Here is a 20,550-nt window from a genome sequence, read left to right as displayed (position 1 = left end):
AAATCCTCTACATTAAACAGCTTGCACCCCCTGCCACTCTCCAGGTCAATCGCCCCATCCCCTATCCTCAGCCCTTAAAGGCATTCCTTTTCCCCTGTGTTCCCTTAAACACCAAGCTCGTCCCATCAACCCCCATCACCACCACCTCAAACAAACATTTCCTATCCTCCTCTCACAGGCTCCCCCACCACTTGATGCTCTTTCCCCCTCCACAAATTCCTGCAAATGTGCTCCCCATTTCTCTTCTCATAGACATTTGCCCCCCACAATAGGTATTCCCACTCCACCATTATTCTCACAGGCAATATGCCCCCGCCCCCCATGTTCTCTGCTTGCACAGGTTGCCCTCCCCATAATCTCACACAGGTGGTGTCAGCAATGTTTGAGCACCAAAACTGGATCACAATGGAAGAAAGCTTGGGGAGGGATGGATCTAGACATTTCTGTCATTGTTGTCGGTAGGAGTTTGCTATGCACTAATGAGCTGCTGTGCTTCCTGCATTACGACCGTGACTAGCCATGAAACATGTTTAATTGTCGGTAATTTACTTTGGAAGATCACGAGCCTATGAAAAGCACTAAATGCATGTTTTTCTTTCTTTTAACAATCTTGCAGGTTTGCAGAATGCGCTGTTTTGGTTTTCTTTGCCTTCTTTGTGGTTCTGCTTCTCACGAGAGATCCAAAATTCATCCCTGGATGGGCCAGTATTTTCCCAAAAGGGTGAGAAGTCTTTTGTGAGTTTGTGCTAGTGACCTGTTCAAGTAGGAACATTTGGAAAGTTACATGTGAGGAAGCAACAAGTGGAAAGGAATAGAGATCAACTAAAATTAATGAGAGTAATTAAATGATTGAAATTAGGAAACTGTATTTTAGGGAGATACAATGCAATAAAGTCAATCATTCACCTCCTGGGACTGAAATATTCCCTCAGTCTGCTCACAAGAAAGCTTCAAGTGATACGGGGCAGATTCTATTCAGTTCTTCAATGATCCACCACAAAACTCAACCCAAACTAAAAATCTGACTGACTGAACTCCATAGATGTCTGGTATGGAAAACAGAAAAATGTCTCCATGAGATTGGTTTGGGGATGTTGTTAGACAAAAGTAGAGGAAGCTTCACATTTCATCTAACCATCTGGGAGTGCTGGCAGTGAATATATATCAACAAGGTAAAAACAATGACTGCAGATGCTGAAAACCAAATACTGGATTAGTGGTGCTGGAAGAGCACAGCAGTTCAGGCAGCATCCAACGAGCAGCGAAATCAACGTTTCGGGCAAAAGCCCTTTAATCCAGTAGTGAGTATATATGTTTTAGTTTCCACTATAAAAAATCCTCATCTAATGAATACAGACAGAGGTAAAAGAATCAGGCTGTAAATAGGGCTAAAGAATTCCAAAATATTCCTATGTTGGTAGCAATAGATGTCTGTTGGTCCTTTTGTGAATATGTTCAGAAGAAATATTAATGATAAATGATCAGGCAATGGCAAATATGTTACGTAAATTAGATATTGCTAAAAGGAAACAAAGTTAAGCACTGTGTCCTGTACTCATCAGGAAAGAATGTAAGAAACCAGACTTTGGAAAAGGAGCCAAGATTAGAGTGGTGCTGGAAATGCACAGCAGGTCAGGCAGCATCCGAGGAGCAGGAAAATCGACGTTTCGGGCAGGAGCCCTTCATCAGGAATGAGGAAAAGGTGGCCTGGGAATACAGCAGGAGGAGTTAACTATCAAGTTTAGATCTCATACCAGGCAACCAGACTCTGTCAGGGTGTTGCCACAGGAAAGGAGCAGAGATGTGCAGTGTCCATGGCCCCTTTCCCAATTACAAAGGTGCACATTTACAAAATCCTTTTACCTACATAAAGCAGGTTCCTGTGTGTTAATAAATATAGCTTCCAGCACACGCAAATACATCTCACTGCAGGTCTGACTGGTACGCTTAGATTGGTACAATTTTTAGCACACTCCAGATTATTTAGTAAATGCTGTCCAAACCTTGGAATCACGTAAAAAGTTGAACACATGGTGTTTTGAGGTTTGCAAGCACAGGTTGGAATGGAAAATCAGGAAATGTGAATTGAATCTAGATGAAGGAACTTCTGACTGACATAATGGAAAAAATGAATCAGAAAGTGTGGCACTGGAAAAGCACATCCAAGAAGCAGGAGAGTCGATGCTTCGACCATAAGCTGATGAAGAGCTTATGCTCGAAACGTCGATTCTCCTGGTCCTCAGATGCTGCCTGACCAGCTGTGCTTTTCCAGTGCCACACTTTTTGACTCGAATCTCCAGCATCTGCAGTCCCCACTTTCTCCATAATGGGAAAAAAAATTAGGTTAGTAATCTGAAAGGATCAGATGAATTTAGTTGGAAGGCAGTTCTTTACTCAAGTCTGTTATATGCTGATTTGATTTGATTTATTGTGGTCATATGTATCTAAGTATAGTGAAAAGGTCTGTTTTGCAAGCAGTACAGATCACAGCAAAGGAGGACATAGGGTGCTTAGACAGTGAGGCAAACAGGTTACAACTGCACAGGAGGAGCACAGAGCAAGGGCAAGATCAACATTAGCAAGATCAACGTTAGAAGAACATTATTAGTCATTTTAGCATTTTGGGGTGGCACGGTGGCTCAGTGGTTAGCATTGCTGCCTCACAGCGCCAGGGTCCTGGATTCGATTCCCGCTTGTTTATGTGGAGTTTGCACATTCTCCCTGTGTCTGCGTGGGTTTACTCCGAGTGCTCGGTTTCCTCCCACAATCCAAAGATGTGCAGGTCAGGTGAAGTGGCCATGCTAAATTGCCCACTGATATTTTCCAGCATTTTCTCTTTTGGTTTCAGATTCTAGCAACCGCAGTAATTTGCTTTAATGCTAAATTGCCCACTGTGTTAGGTGTGTTAGTCAGGGGTAAATATAGGGTGGGGGAATGGGTTTGGGTGGGTTTCTCTTCGGAGGGGCAGGATGGACTTATTGGGCCAAAGGGCCTGTTTCCACACTGTAGAGAATCTAATCTAATATTAAATTTAAAAGTGTGGAAAGTTATGAGAGATGTGAGAATAAGATCTGCTGTAGAGAGCTTGCAAAGAGTGTTGGAGCCATCTTGAAATCTTTCAGACAGACAAACTTCAAATTGAGGAGTTTTGATGTCTCTGCTTTCATATGCTACGGAATTAGATCAGAATTATGTTGACATACTCACCTCATTAAAAAGAAAATCTGAACACAACAGTTTGGAGTAACTCTACATTTCCTCCACAGAGGGTGATCATCATTAATTCAGCCCACTTTCTGCTTATTTATCCCAAAACACTCTTTTTCAGATATGTGTCAGATGCAGTGACTGGAATGACATTTGTTCTTGCGTTATGCTTCTTTCCATCTCAAAAGCCTTCATTGAAGTGGTGGTTTGATCCGAAAGGTATGTGAATCAGTTTAACTAAACAAAGGGAGCTATGAGGGAATGAGAGTCGGGGGGTCAGTGAGGGTAATGCTCTTTGTAGCTGCGTATATGGAAAAGGAATTGTTAAAGAAACATAATCACTAATAAATCTAACAAGGGCATAAGGGGGCATTTCATTTCTCAGACATGGCTACAATGTGAGATAAAGCAATTGAGGTAAATGGTTCACAATCTTTCAAAGGGAAACTGAACAGATACGTGAGAAAAAAGGAGATAAAAAGATATATTAAAAGGCCAAGCTGAGGTAGATGGAACAAGAGAAGACCCCTGTAGATTATATGCACCAGCAAAGATTGATTGAGCTGAATGGCCTGATTCTGTACTGTATATTATTTGTAATATATAAGAGAAGTTAACTGTTCAACAACACAGTGTGGAACAGCAGGGATGGAGAGTAACTCTGAAAGTCCATGGATCGTAATCCCAGTGAGTTTTACCTGGATCAGGGCCATAAATGCCCTTCAGTGTTTCTCTGAGCCTGTGAGGTCAGTGGGAGGGCTAACAGACACATGCACATCTCCTATGCCTGCTGGCTGTCAGAGACCAGAACGTCCAGAGATTGCATACAAGGCTGGGTAGTGGGGTAGAATTTCAGGCACCCTCTCCCCTCCTGTTCCGCCTGCCTGCTCCTGGCTCATATCCCTCCAAATCTCTCCTATTCCTGTACTTATCCAAATGTCTTTTAAACATTGTCATTGTACCCACATATACCACCTCCTCAGGAAGTTCATTCCACACACAAACCACCCTCTATGTAAAACATATGCCCGTCCATGTCTTTTTAAAATCTTTCTTCTCTCACGTTAAAAATGTGCCCCCTAGTCATAAAATCCCCCATCCTAGGGAAAAGACAACAGCCATTAACTATTTATACCCTTCATTATTTTATAAACTTCTGTAAGATTTCAACCTCCTATGCTCCAGTGAAACAAAGTCCCAACCTTTCTTTATAACTCAAACCTGAAACAACATTTTCTAGTCTTTTGGGCACCCACCCATTTCTACTCCCACTCCTTACAGGTACATCTAGCGTCCAACTTGTTCGATGGAAGAACGTGGAGATAGAATGAAAACTATTGGGTCAGCAGAGACTCTTTGGGGTTTTTTTTGTTGTCCTTTCATGGAATGTGAAATCTTTGGCTGGACTGGGATTTGTTGCCCATTCCTGAATTGCCCTTGAGAAATTGATATTGAGCTGTTTTCTTTATCCATTGCAATCCGTTTGATATAAATACACCGATTGTGCTGTAAAAGAAGGTGTACCAGCGTATTTCACACAGCTGGAGAGGTAAATGAGAGTAAAGAAAATCAGAATGGTGTGGAACTTGAAGGACAACTTGCAGTTATGCAGTATACTTGGGGAGACAATGCAATACAATCAGGTTTAAAGTTTGTTCAAATCAAATTCAATTTAATCAGCAACGCTTTCAGAGAAGACTATAATGGCAAATTCACTAATTTGTTAACAAAGCTGGAGTAACTGTTTACATGTATTATCAAGAGCAAAGTTACTTATTAAAATGGCTGATCTGTCACATTGTCAAAAGGAGTAAAATATTCACATGTCTCTAAATGCTGAATCATTTTCCAACTTGAAACTTTACCAACTTTACTGTTAAGATTACGAATGTAGCAGCAGGACAGACCATTCGGTCCTTCAAAGCTATTCTCTCATTTTGTAAGGTCATGGTTGAGTGACAATCAATCATCCAGACTGGTTTTCAATGACTTTGTAATCACAGACTTGCTTTTCCAAACTAGGTAATCAATTGGCTTTGGAAATAACACATTTAAACCTTTGTTTATGTCTCTTTTCTTTTTTTCCAGCCTCAGGAAAAATGAATCCACCACTGCTAAACTGGAAGAAAATTCAGAAAGATTTACCTTGGAATGTGGTCCTACTACTCGGAGGGGGATTTGCAATAGCAAAAGGGTGTGAGGTATTTCTTGTCAAATCCACTTGATATTTTAATTAAAATATCTGTTTTTAAAAAAACCTACTTTCAATTTTACAAATTGATGTACCAAACGCTAATTTCCTCAGTGGTTTATTCACTAATTGTAAATTTCAAAATTTGCCTCAAATTCCAGAAAACTAAACATTTCATTTTGACTCTCCTTCATGTTAGTTTCAGAGGTCCCTGATCAAATAGAGTGATACCTTTTCCAATCTTCACATGCTGTCTTTGGCAGAAGCGTGTCAGAAACCCAACTAAATGGTATAACCAGCTTTGAACTATTTTTGGAAAACTTTAATCAAAAATACCGCACTATAGAGGGAATGATGATTCTTAGCATCCCTGCAGCATGGAAACAGGTCATTTGGCCCAATCAAGTCCACACCAACCCTCTGAAGAGCATCCCACCCAGACCCACCACCCCTAGATATTATGGTGACTTACCAATTCACCTAACCTATGGACTGTGGGAGGAAACCCATGTGGAGAACATGCAAACTCCACACAGGCAGTCACCCAAGGCTAGAATTGAACCCAGGTCCTTGGTGCTGTGAGGTAATCACCAAGCCACCTTGCCAACGATGTACTTTGACATCCATAGTCACATGCTATTGAGACTCTTGGAATAGTGGAGTGGAAGAATTGTGCAGGAAAGCTTTAATCAGAAATCTGCCTGTTACTGTGTAAATAAAGAGTTTATTTAGTGACCTACTGAGAGTCAGATTATAGTTACTTTTGGATAAGGTGAAGCCAGACATTCAGCAGACTCTCTGTTGGGACAGTCTAGCTCAGTAGAGTTCACTCAAAAAAGATACCTGACACTCAGATGTCATGGTAAGCAGAATCCATGGGGATAGAACAATGCAGGATGGTGTCATAGTTGAGCTGTTTAAAGGAAATTTAGGTAAGCACGTGAAGGAAAACGGGAAAGAAAATTCTGTTGTGGGGAAAAGAAGAGGGATGAGAGGAGATTTATAAGAACCATGAACACTAGCATAGAAGTGTGGATTATATGTCCTGCTTCCATACTGGAAATATAATGTTGACCAATTGTATATCAACATAGATATTTTGGAGGAGATGGAGTTCTTGGTATTTCATCATCCCCAAAAATGACAAATCCATTTATTTTGCATTGCTATTTCACAGTGAGACATTCCCCATTTTTGTAATTGGAGTACATAGGGGGACCTGAGGCACAGACTTCAGTGTGACCACCTTTCAAGTTGCATAACCATAAATCCATTCATTTGAATAGATGTAGTATCATTGCAAACTTGACTAGAGCTTATTGTTTTCTGCCTCAATTTCAGAATGTACTCTCATCATATGAATTCCTGTGCTGAAGGCACAATTAACTATATATACATTAGGGTTAGTAACTCTCACTCATTCAAAGGCGAGGTGTTTTGTTCCATAAGATATTTTCTTGCTCCATACAAGTAGGGAGAAAGATAGTAGGATCTAGCTCTTAAGACTACATCTGATATAGAAGTGAGTGTACGTTGGAGAACAGAACATGAAAGTTAGAATGGCCAATTAGCAATGGTTTTGTGTATCTGTTTTTTCACCTGAACACTGTACATTAGGATCAGCAGTAGCTCCCTCAGCCCCTCTAATTGTCTGCCATCCAATAATATCATGGCTAACCTGATGGTAGCCCCAACTCTACATTTCTCAGATAACCTTTGACTCCCTCATTAGTCAAGCATCTATCTATCTCTGCCTTAAAAATTACTCACTGAACCTGCACTGTCTGGGGATGATAGTTCCAAAGAGATATAATTTTCAGAGAAATTCTTCTTTAGACCATCTTAAATAGGAGACTCCTGAATTTTTAAGCAGGAAACTTAGAAAATACCAACTCTACTACACAAAATCAGCATGGATTTGTGAAAGGAAAATCATTTCTGACAAACCTACTTGAGGAATTTGCGGATATAACTAGTAGAATCAATGAGGAAGAACCAGTGGATGGATCCAGTGTATTTGGATTTTTCAGAAAGCTTTAATAAATTCTCCCGCAGGACTTTAATGTGCAAAATCAAAGCACATGGGTTATGGAAATGCTAGATGGATTGGGAATTGGTTAGCAGCCAGGAAACAGGAATAAATGGATCTTTTCTGGAGTGGAAATTGGTGACAAGTGAGGTATCACAGGAATCCAGGTAATATATATCAACAATATGTATAAAGGAATCAAATGTAATATTTCTAAGATTGCTGATGTCACAAAACCAGGTTGGAGTGTGAGTAGTGAGGAGGAGATAAAGAGGCACCAGGGTGACTTAGACAAGTTGAGTGAGTGCATGAAAATATGGCAGAAGCCTGAACACAAACACTAGCAGGTTCAGGAACAACTTCTTCAACTGATGAATGGACTCTCTAGCCTCAGTAATGTAGCCTGTATCTTGGTCTTTTTGATCTGTACATCCTTGCTTACTATGATCTGCCTGTACTGCTCGTAAACAAAGGTTTCCACTGTACATGTGACAATCAATTAATCATTATTAGATTAGATTACTTACAGTGTGGAAACAGGCCCTTTGGCCCAACAAGTCCACACCGACCCACCGAAGCGCAACCCACCCAGACCCATTCCCCTACATTTACCCTTCACTCAACACTACGGGCAATTTAGCATGGCCAATTCACCTCCCCTGCATATTTTTGGACTGTGGGAGGAAACCGGAGCACCCGGAGGAAACCCACGCAGACACGGGAGAATGTGCAAACTCCACACAGTCAGTCGCCTGAGGTGGGAATTGAACCCGGGTCTCTGGCGCTGTGAAGCAGCAGTGCTAACCTCTGTGTCACCGTGCCACCCACTGCCGCTTAATCAGATGTAATATAACTTGGATAAATGTGAGGTCAAAGAAACAGAATGGTAAAGTATTATTTAAATGTTGATAAATTGGGAAAGGTTGATGTAAAAAAGGACTTGGGTGTCCTTGTGCACCAGTCACTGAAAGGAAGAGTAAAGGTGCACCATCAGTTATTAAAGCAAAATGGTGTGTTAGCCTTCATTGCAAGAGGGTTTTAATATAGGAGCAAGGAGGTCTTACTGCAGCTGTACCAGGAGAAAGTGAGGACTGCAGATACTGGAGATCAGACACGAGAATGTGGTGCTGGGAAAGCACAACAGGTTAGGCAGCATCCGAGGAGCAGGAGGAACAGCGTTTCAGGCATAAGCCCTTCATTAGGAATCCTGATGAAGCGATTATGCCCTCTCCTGCTCCTCGGATGCTTGCTAACCTGCTGTGCTTTTCCAGCACCATACTCTCGACTCTGCAGCTGTACCGGGTCTTAATGAGACCACACCAGCAGTATTCTGTGCAGTTTTGGTCTCCTAACCTCAGGAAAGGCATACTTACCATAGAGGGAGCGCAGAGGAAGTTCACCAGACTGATTCCTGGAATGGCAAGCTTGTCGTATAGGGAGAAATTGGGTCAAACGGGGTCTGAATTCACTGGAGTTTAAAGGAATGAGAGAGGGTCTCATCGACATGCGTAAAAGTCTGACAGGGATGATGTTTCCATTGACTGAAGGGTCCAAAACAAGGAATCATAGTCTCAGAAGATGGAGTGCGAATTTCAGACTGAGATGAGGAGAAATTTTCTCACTCAGAGGGGAGTCAACCTGTATAATTCTCTTCCACAAAAGGATGTTGAGGCCAAGAATATTTTTAAGAAAAACATCAGTTAAAGGCTATAGGTGTCAAGGGGCATGGTGCAAGGGCAGAAGTATGATGTTGAGGTAGAAGTTGAGTAATGATTAAATTGAATAGGAGATCACGTCTAATTTACCAAATATTCTACTCCTGTTCCCATTTTCTATGTTTCCTTAAATGTTAACTGTCAATAGCATTCATGCATACATTCTCTATGGCAATACCGCTACCAATCAGATTCTACTTGCCACCCATCAGGATTCTTGAATACAGTTTAAATGTTGATTTTACATTTGAATTTGTGTCCTTGAAAAATGTCCTGATGGGTGAACGTTGAAAAGCTTTGATAAAATGTGACTTTTCTCTTGAATGTTCCCTCTCACCCCAAGTATCAGTTGAGTTAACCTTCTCTGAAATGTTCATCGAGTCATAGAGATGTACAGCCTGGAAACAGACCCTTCGGTCCAACCCGTCCATACCGACCGGATATTCCAACCCAATCTAGTCTCACCTGCCAGCACCCAGCCCATATCCCTCCAAACCCTTCCTATTCATATACCCATCCAAATGCCTCTTAAATGTTGCAATTGTACCAGCCTCCACTACATCCTCTGGCAGCTCACTCTATACACGTACCACCCTCTGCGTGAAAAAGTTGCCCCTTATGTCCCTTAAACCTATGCCCTCTAGTTCTGGACTCCCAGACCCCAGGGAAAAGACTTTGTCTATTTATCCTATCCATGCCCCTCATAATTTTGTAAACTTCTATAAGGTCACCCCTCAGCCTCCGACACTCCAGGGAAAACAGCCCCAGCCTGTTCAGCCTCTCCCTGTAGCTTAGATCCTCCAACCCTGGCAACATCCTTGTAATTCTTTTCTGAACCCTTTCAAGTTTCACAACATCTTTCCCATAGGAAGGAGACCAGAATTGCATGCAATATTCCAACAGTGGCCTAACTAATGTCCTGTACAGCCGCAACATGACCTCCCAACTCCTGTACTCAATAAAGGAAAGTATACCAAACGCCTTCTTCACTATCCCATCTACCTGCGACTCCATTTTCAAGGAGCTATGAACCTGCACTCCAAGGTCTCTTTATTCAGCAACACTCCCTAGGACCTTACCATTGAGTTTATAAGTCCTGCTAAGATTTGCTTTCCCAAAATGCAGCACCTCGCAAATGTTTCTAAGGTATTTACATCCTTTCGTAAATAAGGAGGCCCAAACTGGACAAAGTACTCCTGATGTAGCCTCACCAATTCTCTGCACAATTGTAACAACTCAGCACTGCCCTCTTGAACTGTCCTACCTGTCCATCTGCCTTCCCACCTATCTGCTCCACCCTCCACTTCAACCTATCACTATCACCCTCTACTTTCATCTACCTATCGCCTTCCTAACTACTTTACCCCCAGCCCCACTCCCCTTTCATTTATCTCTCTGTCCCCTTGGACCCACTCCACATTCCAGATGAAGGGCTTATGCCCGTAACATCGACTCTCCTGCTCCTCGAGTGCCGCCTAACCGGCTGTGCTTTTCCAGCGCCACACTTTTTGACTCTGATCTCCAGCATCTGCAGTCCTCACTTTCTCCTGAAGCAAAGCATCTCTGATTTTATATTGCAATCCTCTTGCAATGAGTAACAACATTCCATCCGTCCCTTTGTGTACCTGATTCCTGTCAACCAGATTCCTCTATCCCTCAGAATACTTCAATCTCATTTCATTTACAGTTCTGCTGAACTGGTACTCACAGTTCTTCAGAGTTATGAAGAAGATTCCTATTGGACTTGAAACATTAACTCTGTTCCTCTCTCCGCAGAAGATGCCGGACTTACTGAGCTTCTCTGACACTTTCTTTTTCCATTTCTGCTCCTCACCACTCACAGTACAGATAAGGTATCATTTAACCGAACACCCACAAACTAAAAAGACCTAAAAATCGGAGGTCTTTTCAAAAATGGACCCGAACAGATCTCTGAGTCTGGGCCTTTTGGAAAAAGAATTCCGCTTAACCTGAACAAATCTGAATAGATCTAAAAGTGAGGCTTTTCCCAAAGGGAGACCAAATGAATTATAATGGACTTAATTGTATCCTGGTGAATGGAAGTCTTTTGGTGATAGTTTTGTGCCTGATTCTTCTCCTGTGTGAATAGTTATTTATACACATGTTATTTATAGTTACATAAATAATATTTATAGTTATTATAGTTATACAATAGTTATTTATATCACATATAATGTGATTGGTGACAGTTGGGTGCAGACTATACTATAGATGATAACCATTCCAAATTAGTTAACTGATTCATTAAGCAAGGTGGCAAAGATTTCCTAACATAGTCAGCAGAATTTGACAGGTCCTAGAAATTTGAACAGACACAGTGACCTTGATTTTAACCTTAATTGCCACGTTAGAAGAAGTGACAAAACTGTGTAAATCTATTTAATGCCTTGTATGTGGAAACTGAAAATATCCTTCATCTGATGAACAGTTGGTCTTGAGGATACTGTAATTTCACAAGTTTTGGTTTGGTGCATTTTTTTTCCAGAATGTCCAAATCTTTTGAATTTAGAATAGAACTTAAGCCTGGCTCGTCTAAATTAATTTACAGTGTCTATTTTCCAGACTTCTGGACTGTCCATCTGGATTGGCAACCAACTTCAGCCGATGGTGTACATCAAGCCCACCATAGCTATTATCCTGATCTGCTTGTTGATAACATGTTTTACTGAGTTTGCCAGCAACACTGCTACAATTGTAATCATGTTACCAATCGTGGCTGAATTGGTGAGTTTCCTGGAATAGTGGGAAAAGGAAAGCTTGCGTTTTGACAGTTCGTTTCATGATCTTAGAATGTCTCAAACCACATTACACACAATTAAGTATTTTGAAGAGCAGGAAACTCAGCAGCATTTGCATACACTAAGGTCCCACAAACCAATGGTATTATCCTGATGCAGTAGCATGTTTAGCGATGTTGATTATTGGAGAGATATTGGCCAGGACACTGGGAGAATTTCCTACCTTACATGTGATTAAGCGTGTCGCTACAAGGGCAAATCAAAGACAGGGAATTCTGCAGTGAATAACCCGTCTCCAGACTCCCAAAGCCTGTCCATCATCTCCAAGTCACAAGTCAGGAGTGTGATGGAGTAGTCCCCTTTGCCTGGATGAGTGCAGCTCCAACGATACTCAAGAAGCTCAACACCATTCAGGACAAACCACAGAGAGGTAGAAGGTAAGAGTGGGCTATTCAACCCCTCGAGCCTGCTCTGCCATTCAATATGATCATGGCTGATCATTGAGCTCAATACCCTAATCACGCCCTCCCCCGACACCCCTTGATCTCTTCAGCCATAAGAGCTCTATCTATATCCTTCTTGAAAACACAGAATGCTTTGGCTTCAACCACTTTCTGTGGTAGTAAATTCCACAGGCTTAGCACTCTTTGGGCGAAGAAATTTCTTATCCCAGTTCTAAATGATTAATGGGTGGCACGGTGGCTCAGTGGTTAGCACTGCTGCCTCACAGCACCAGGGTCCCAGGTTTGATTCCAGCCTCGGGTGACTGTCCGTGTGGAGTTTGCACATTCTCCCCATGTTTGTGTGGGTTTCCTACCACAGTCCAAAGAAGTGCAGGTCAGGTGAATTGGCCATGCTAAAGTTGCCCATAGTGTTCGGTGCATTAGTCAGAAATGGGTCTGGGTGGGTTGCTCTTTGGAGGGTCGGTGTGGACTGGTTGGGCCGAAGGGCTTGTTTCCACACTGTAGGGAATCTAATCTGATCTTATCCTTAGACTATGATCCCTTGGTTCCCTACCTTCGGGGCCATCCTCCATGCATCTAACCTGTCTAGTTCTGTTATAATTTGATGGGTTTCTATGAGACCCCCCTCATTATTCTAAACTCCAGTGAATACAATCCTAACCAACTCAATCTCCCCTCATACATCAGTCCTGCCATCCTAGGAATCAATTCAGTAAATCTTCACTGCACTCCCTTCATAGCAAGAACATCCTTCCTCAGATAAGGAGACCCAAACTGCACACAATACTCCAGGTGTGTCTCACCAATGCCTTGAGGTCATTTGGATGTAGGGGCATCTACAGTGTTGTTAAGAAGGGAGCCCAGGACTTTGACCCAGCTACGCGTATAATTGTGGCAAGACGTCCTTGTTCCTGTACTCAAATCTCGCACTATGAAGGCCAACGTCCAGTTTTGCCTTCTCTATGACTGCTTACTTTCAGCGATTGGTGCACGAGGTCTCATTGAACATTTCCTTTTCTCAATTTACAGCCATTCAAGTAATAATCTGCCTTCCTGTTTTTGCTCCCAAAGTGGATGACCTCACATTTATCCACATTATACTACATCTGACACATATTTGCCCATACTCAGTCTGTACAAATCACACTGGAACATCTCTGCAACCTCTTCACAGCTCACCCTACCACCCAGCTTTGTTTCATGTACACATTTTAAGATGTTACATTTAATCCCCTCATCTAAATCATTAACATATATTCTGAATAGCTGGGGTCCTTGTACCAATCTCTGCAATACCCCACTAGTGACTCTGCCATTCAGAAATAGACACACGTATTCCTGCTGTACACCCATTTGACTGGCACTCCATCCACTACCTTCAATATTCACTCCTTTCATTAGTGACGCACAGTAGCAGTGGTGTGTACCGTCCACGTGATGCACTGCAGCAACATACCCAGGCTCTCCAACAAAACCAACAAAACCTATCATCTCTATCAGCAAGAAGAGGAAGGACAGCAGCTGCAAGGGAATGTCACCAACTGCAAGGTTTCCTCCAAGCCACACACCATCCTGATTTGGAACAACATCATCATTTCTTCAACGTAGCTGGGTCAAAGTCCTGGGCTCCCTTCTTAACAACACTGTAGATGCCCCTACATCCAAATGACTGCAGTGGTTTAACAGAGCAGCTTACTACCATCTTCTTCAGGGTAGTTAGAGATGGGTAATAAATACTGGCTTAGCTAGCGACATCCACATCCAGCAAACATATAAGAATTAAGAGTTTCTTAAAATTGCAGTGTCAAATTGACTCTGCTTAGTATATAGGGTTACACCTGAAATGTTGACTCCTCCACCTCCTGATGCTGCTTGGCTTGCTGTGTCCTTCCTGCCTCCTGCTTGTCTACCTGGGATTTCAGCATCTGCAGTTTTTTTTTTGTCACTACCTACATTAGCTCCCACATTTCAATTACAATTTATTATAATTGTCCTGGTTTTCGAACCTCTCTATGGTTTCATGCATCCATTCTCAATCATTTCTTCCACCCATCCAACCTCTACTTCGAGACTGCCTCACTTCAAATTTGAGGGGTATGAAGGGCTGGGGTGGGAGGGCAGGGAGTGAGCTGTGGTACTGGGTGTGACTCCACTTGACAGGGCTCTGAGCTGCATTTTACAAGTGGCAGTGAATTCAATGGGTGCCGCTATCAGAGCACTACCAACAACAGTGGCCATCGCTGGGACTACATCCAGAGGAAGAGGATACAGGAGTGTACACGCGCCCACACAGTCAGACTGGTGAGGGCCAGAGGTATTTACATCCATCAGGCAGGCTCCAACAAAGTGGTAACAATCGATAAGGGGCATGTGCCACTGTTGGCACAGGATTGTTGCCAGGACCCCATCATAGACCAAAGCCTATCCAAAGGAAATTAAGGCCCTTCTGCCATCAGATCTGCTCAGAAGCTGCAAGGTTTTCCTTCCTCCCTCCCAAAGTCAAGGAGAGCCCTTTTGGCCACTGGCAAAATGCCAACGAAAAGGGGAATTTGTCCTTGATTAGGGAAGTGGGCAGATCCTCTACCACATTTCCTGATACTGGCAAAATAGCATGGTGAATGTGGTATTCGGGATATCACTCGACACCTGCCCTCACCTGTAACCCCGACAGTCCTGATAAATCACAGCTCTGCATTCAACAAGTAGAAGTGAATTTTTATATACACACTAGAGAGGGTTCAGAAGAGAGTTACTAGGAATGGAAGGTTTGAGTTATGAAGAAAGGCTGGGATTTCTTTTACTGGAGTGTAGGAGGTTGAGAAGTGACCACGTAGAGGTTTATAAAATCATGAGGGGGAGAGATAGAGTTAAGGGTAGGTGTCTTTTCTCTCGGATGGGGAATTTCAAGACTCGGGTCTTGAGGAAAGAGATTTTAAAAAGACATGAGGGACAAATATTTTACATGGAGTGGTTCACATGTAGAATGAACTTCCTGAGGAAGTGGTGGATGTGGGCACAATTACAATGTTTAAAAAGGCACTTAGATAAGTACATGAATAGGAAAGGTTTGGAGGGATATGGACCAGTAGCAGGCAAGTGGGACTGATTTAGTTTGGGATTGTGTTTGGCATGGATTGGTTGGATCGAAGGGTCTGTTGTATGACTCCATGACTATGACTCTATTTGTTTCTGTTACCAATAGGATTGATATCCAATTGCAAGGACAGAATCTCATCCCATTTATTTATCATTTATTACAGGCTTTGCACATGAGGGTGAATCCCCTCTATCTGATGGTCCCTGCAACTGTTGCAGGTTCCTATGCTTTCATGCTTCCAATATCAACACCTCCAAACTCAATTGCTTTTGCTACGGGCAATCTAAAGGTCATTGATATGGTATGTATAATTCTTCAGTTAAAGCAGTTTGAAATACCTAGCTTTGAACTTCAATGCATGAATTGAAATCAGTGATTTGCCATTGAGTAACTATTGTTGAGATGATAGAGAATTTTTTAACTTTGCCCTTTCCTACAATGAGTCGAGAGTGTGGAGCTGGAAAAGCACAGCAGGTCAGGCAGCATTGGAGGAGCAGGAGAATTAATGCTTTGGGCATAAGCCCTTCATCAAGAATGCCTGAAACATCGATTTTCCTGCTCCTCAGATGCTGCCTAACCTGCTGTGCTTTTCCAGCTCCACACTCTCGACTCATTGTAGGAAAGGGCAAAGTTAAAAAATTTTGCCACCACCTCTTGATTCTGATCTCCAACATCTGCAGTTCTCACTTTCTCCTTTCCTATAGATCCTTGTTGTGACCTATCGGCATGAAGGTTAATGTTGGTTCATGAAAGAATGACTTTCATTTAAATGGAGGTCATCCCCATCTATCTTGAATACGTACTAGGTAGACTTGTGTATATTAAAGTGCCATGTTGGCCCACGCCAGGGTGAATGTGAGTAGGGTTCAGTTTTTTTTCTTATGTTCCTGGCAAAAGTGAGTTCTACTTACGTTGGGGGGGGGGGGGGGGGGGGGGGGGAGCGGGGGGAAGGTAGAAGATTTGACAGAATTGGTGTAAATCAGCTGGAATATTTGGGTCTGTATCACCCTGTAAATAAATGTATATTTGTTATCAACATGAAGTTAAAAATCACACACCAGGTTATAGTCCAACAGCTTTATTTGGAAGCACTAGTTTTCAGAGCGCTGCTCCTTCATCAGGCCGTGGAGAATAAGATCATGATCACAGAATTTATAGTCAAAGGAGTCCAGTGTCATGGAGATTGTGATACACTAAACAATTTTAGATCAAATCTTTCATCTTTTAGAATAGGATTTGCTGGTTTCTGTAATTTGATATGTAACACCCAGAACTTCTTTTAAATTGCATTCTCAAGATGGCTTAGTTTTTTTAAACAATAGAACATAGATAGAACATAGAACATAGAAAAGTACAGCACAGGCTCACGATGTTGTGTCGAGATTTAATCCTAATGTAAAATATAGTCACTTAACCTACGCACCCCTCAACTCACTGCTCTCCATGTGCATGTCCAGCAGTCACTTAAATGTCCCCAATGTCTCTGCTTCCACCACCACAGTTGGCAACACATTCCATGCATTCACAACTCTCTACTTAAAGAACCTACCTCTGACGTCTCCTTTATACCTTCCTCGTAATATCTTCAAACTATGACTTCTTGTACCAGTCAATCCTGCCCTGGGGAAAAATCTCTGCCTATTGACTCTATCTATGCCTCTCATTATTTTGTACACCTCAATCAGGTCTCCTCTCTTTCTCTTTCTCTTACTCAAGATTTCTTCATACAACAAGCCCTCCAGTCCAGGCAGCCTCCTGGTAAACCTTCTTTGCGCCCTCTCCAAAGCTTCTGTATCTTTCCTATAGTAGGGCTACAAGAAATAGACACAATATTCCAAGTGTGGCCTCACCAGGGACTTGTAGAGCAGCAGCAAAACCTAGCGGCTCTTAAACTCGATCCCCCTGTTAATGAAAGCCAAAACACCATATGCTTTCTTAACAACTCTATTCACTTGGGTGGCAACTTTGAGGGATCTATGTACTTGCACACCCAGATCCCTCTGTTCCTCCACACTGCCAAGAATCCTGTCTTTAATCCTTTATTCAGCATTCAAGTTTGACCTTACAAAATGCATCATTTCGCATTGATCCAGGTTGAACTCCATCTGCCATTTCTCAGCCCAGCTCTGCATCCTGTCTATGTCATGATGCAGCCTGCAGTAGCCCTCTATACTCTCGATGGCATCTCCAAATGTGTCATCTTTGTGTCATCTGCAAATTTACTAACCCACCCCTCAACCTCCTCATCCAAGTCATTTATAAAACCCACAAAGAGCAGAGGCCCAAGAACAGAGCCTCGCGGGACCCCATTCAACACTGTCCTCCAGGCAGAATACTTTCCATCTACAACCACTCTCTGCCCTCTGTCAGCCAGCCAATTCTGAATCCAGATAGCCAAATCTCCCTCTATCCCATACTTCCTGACTTTATAAATGAGCCTACCATGGGGGACCCTATCAAATGTCTTGCTGAAATCCATATACACCACATCCACTGCTTGACCGTCGTCAACCTGTCTTGACACCTCCTCAAAGAACTCAATAAGATTTGTGAGGCATGATCTGCCCTTCACAAAACCATACTTACTAGCTTTAATCACACACTATGCTTTGCCAAATAGTCATAAATCCTATCCCTCACAATTCTTTCCACAACTTTGCTGACCACAGACGTAAGACTGACTGGTCTGTAAATGCCAGGGATTTCCCTATTACCCTTCTTGAAAAGAGGAACAACATTCGCCTCCTTCCAATCCTCCGGTACGACTCCCATGGAGAGTGAGGAGGCAAATATCCTCGCCAGCGGCTTAGCAACCTCCTTTCTCGCTTCCCAGAGCAGTCTAGGATAAATCTGATCTGGCCCTGGGGACTTATCAATCTTAATGTTTTCCAAAATTTCTAGCACACCAACTTCATCAATCTTGATCTGGCCAAGTCTGTATCCCAGATCCACTAAGTTTTCATTTACATCAATTTCCCTTTCCTTGGTGAAAACCAAAGCCAAAAACTCATTTAGGGCTTCACCTATCTGCTTAGACTCCACGTACAAGTTCCCTCCTCTATCCCTGATCGGCCCTACCTTCTCCCTGATCATTCTCTTATTCCTCACGTATGAGTAAAATGCCTTTGGGTTCTCCCTAGTCCTTCATGCCAAGCCTTTTTCGTGCCACCTCCTGGCTCTCTTCAGTCCATTTCTGAGCTCCTTTCTAACAAGCCTGTAATCCTCTGAAGCTGTGCTAGATCCTTGCTTCCTTCACCTTACGTAAGCTCCTACTTCCTTTTGACAAGAAGTTCCTCTGTTCTCATCATCCAAGATTCCTTAGTCTTACCCTTTCGTACCTGTTTCAGAGGAACAAATTTGTGCAACACTCGCAACAACTGCTCCTTAAATAGTCTCCACCTGTCTGCTGTGCCCTTTCGGTGGAACAATTGCTCCCAGTCTGTACTTCCCAACTCCTGTCTGATAGCGTCATAATTTCCTTTCCCCCAGTTAAATATCTTCCCTTGGTAACTGATTTTTTCACTCTCCAAGGCTGTGCTAAATGTGAGGCAGTTATGACTACTTTCACCAAAGTGCTCTCCCACCGCGAGATCTGACACCTGTCCTGGCTCATTGCCAAGCACCAAATCCAAAATGGCATCTCCCCTCGTCGGCCTGTCTACATACTGAGTAAGGAAACCCTCCTGAACACACCTGACAAAAATGGCTCCATCCAAACCATCTGCACTTAGGGGGTTCCAGTTGATATTGGGAAAGTTGAAATCACCCATAACAACAACCCTGCTACTTTTGCGTTTTTCCAGAATCTGCCTGCCTATGAGATCTTCAATCTCTCTACTGCTATTAGGTGGTCTGTAGAAAACCCCCTATGTGGTAGCTGTTCCCTTGCTGCTCCTAACTTCCACCCATACTGACTCAGTAGACAAACCTTCCTCAACAACCTTCATTTCTGTAGCTGTGATGCACTCTCTGATTAGCAATGCTACACCCCCTCCTCTTTTTCCAACCTCCCTGTCCTTTTTAAATGTTCTAAACCCTGAAACATCAAGCAACCATTCCTGCCTCCGTGAAACCCACATCTCCATTCTGGCCACAACACTGTAGCCCCAAGTACTGATCCATGCTCTAAGTTCGTCACTCTTATTCCGGACACTCCTTGCATTAAAGCAGACACACTTTAATCGATCCCAATGTTTCATCGTGTGAGAAACCTTCCTGATAGATTCAATATATCCTGTCACTGTCCTGTCTGCAACTGATCCCCTCTCAGACATGTGGCTCTGATTCCCACCCCCCCCTGCCAAACTAGTTTAAACCCTCCCGAAATGTACGAGCAAATCTCCAACCCAGGACATTTGTACCCCTCCAGTTCAGGTGCAACCCGTCCTTCATGTACAGGTCCTACCTTCCCCAGAAGATATCCCAATGGTCTAGGTATCTGAAGCTCTCCCTCCTGCACCAGCCTCGCAGCCACGTGTTAAGCTGCATTTGCTGACTGTCCTCATCCCACTATCTCGTGGCAGCGGAACCAACCGGAGATCACTACTCTAATCGTCCTGCTCTTCAGCTTCCAACCTAACACTCTGTGGTCACTTTTCAGATCCTCAATCCCTTTCCTGGCTATATCATTGGTGCCAATATGTACCGTGATTTCTGGCTGCTCACCCTCCCCCTTCAGAATCTTGCAAAACCGATCGGCAACATCCCGGATCCTGGCACCAGGGAGGCAACAAACCTTCTGGGAATCCCGTTCCTGACCACAAAACCTCCTGTCAATCTGTCTCACTATTGAGTCTCCTAACACTAGCGCTTTTCTATTTCCCCCCCTTCCCTTCTGAGCCACAGTGCCAGGCTCAGTACCAGAGACCTGACAACAATGGCTTTCCCCTGGTAGGCTGTCCCCACCAGCAGTATCCAAAACAGTATACTTATTGCTGAGGGGAACGGCCACAAGGGATCCCTGCTCTGACTGTCGGTTCCCTTTCCTCCCCCTGACAGTAACCCAGCTGTCCTTATCCTGTGTCTGGGGAGTGACCACCTCCCTGTACATCCTCTCAATTTCCCCCTCAGCCTCCCGGATGATCCGTA

The 20,550-nt window shown here is 43.1% G+C and overlaps 1 protein-coding gene across 4 annotated transcripts in view; it reads left to right on the top strand.

The window, feature by feature from the left end:
- Nucleotides 1-20,550, top strand: part of LOC140463217 (Na(+)/dicarboxylate cotransporter 3-like) — a 53,534-nt gene that overhangs the window by 28,613 nt on the left and 4,371 nt on the right. For all 4 annotated transcript variants that reach the window (XM_072557007.1, XM_072557008.1, XM_072557006.1 and 1 more), the window contains exons 8-12: nt 617-721; nt 3,329-3,426; nt 5,296-5,408; nt 11,726-11,887; nt 15,626-15,763. In XM_072557007.1, the coding sequence (XP_072413108.1) occupies nt 617-721; nt 3,329-3,426; nt 5,296-5,408; nt 11,726-11,887; nt 15,626-15,763 (616 nt within the window). The remainder of the gene's footprint in view (nt 1-616; nt 722-3,328; nt 3,427-5,295; nt 5,409-11,725; nt 11,888-15,625; nt 15,764-20,550) is intronic.

The sequence above is a fragment of the Chiloscyllium punctatum genome, chromosome 37 (genome assembly GCF_047496795.1).
Source record: "Chiloscyllium punctatum isolate Juve2018m chromosome 37, sChiPun1.3, whole genome shotgun sequence".
Classification (NCBI taxonomy): Eukaryota; Metazoa; Chordata; class Chondrichthyes; order Orectolobiformes; family Hemiscylliidae; genus Chiloscyllium; species Chiloscyllium punctatum.
The sequence above is the reverse complement of the archived record's forward strand: the minus strand, read 5'-3'. Positions and strand labels throughout refer to the sequence as shown.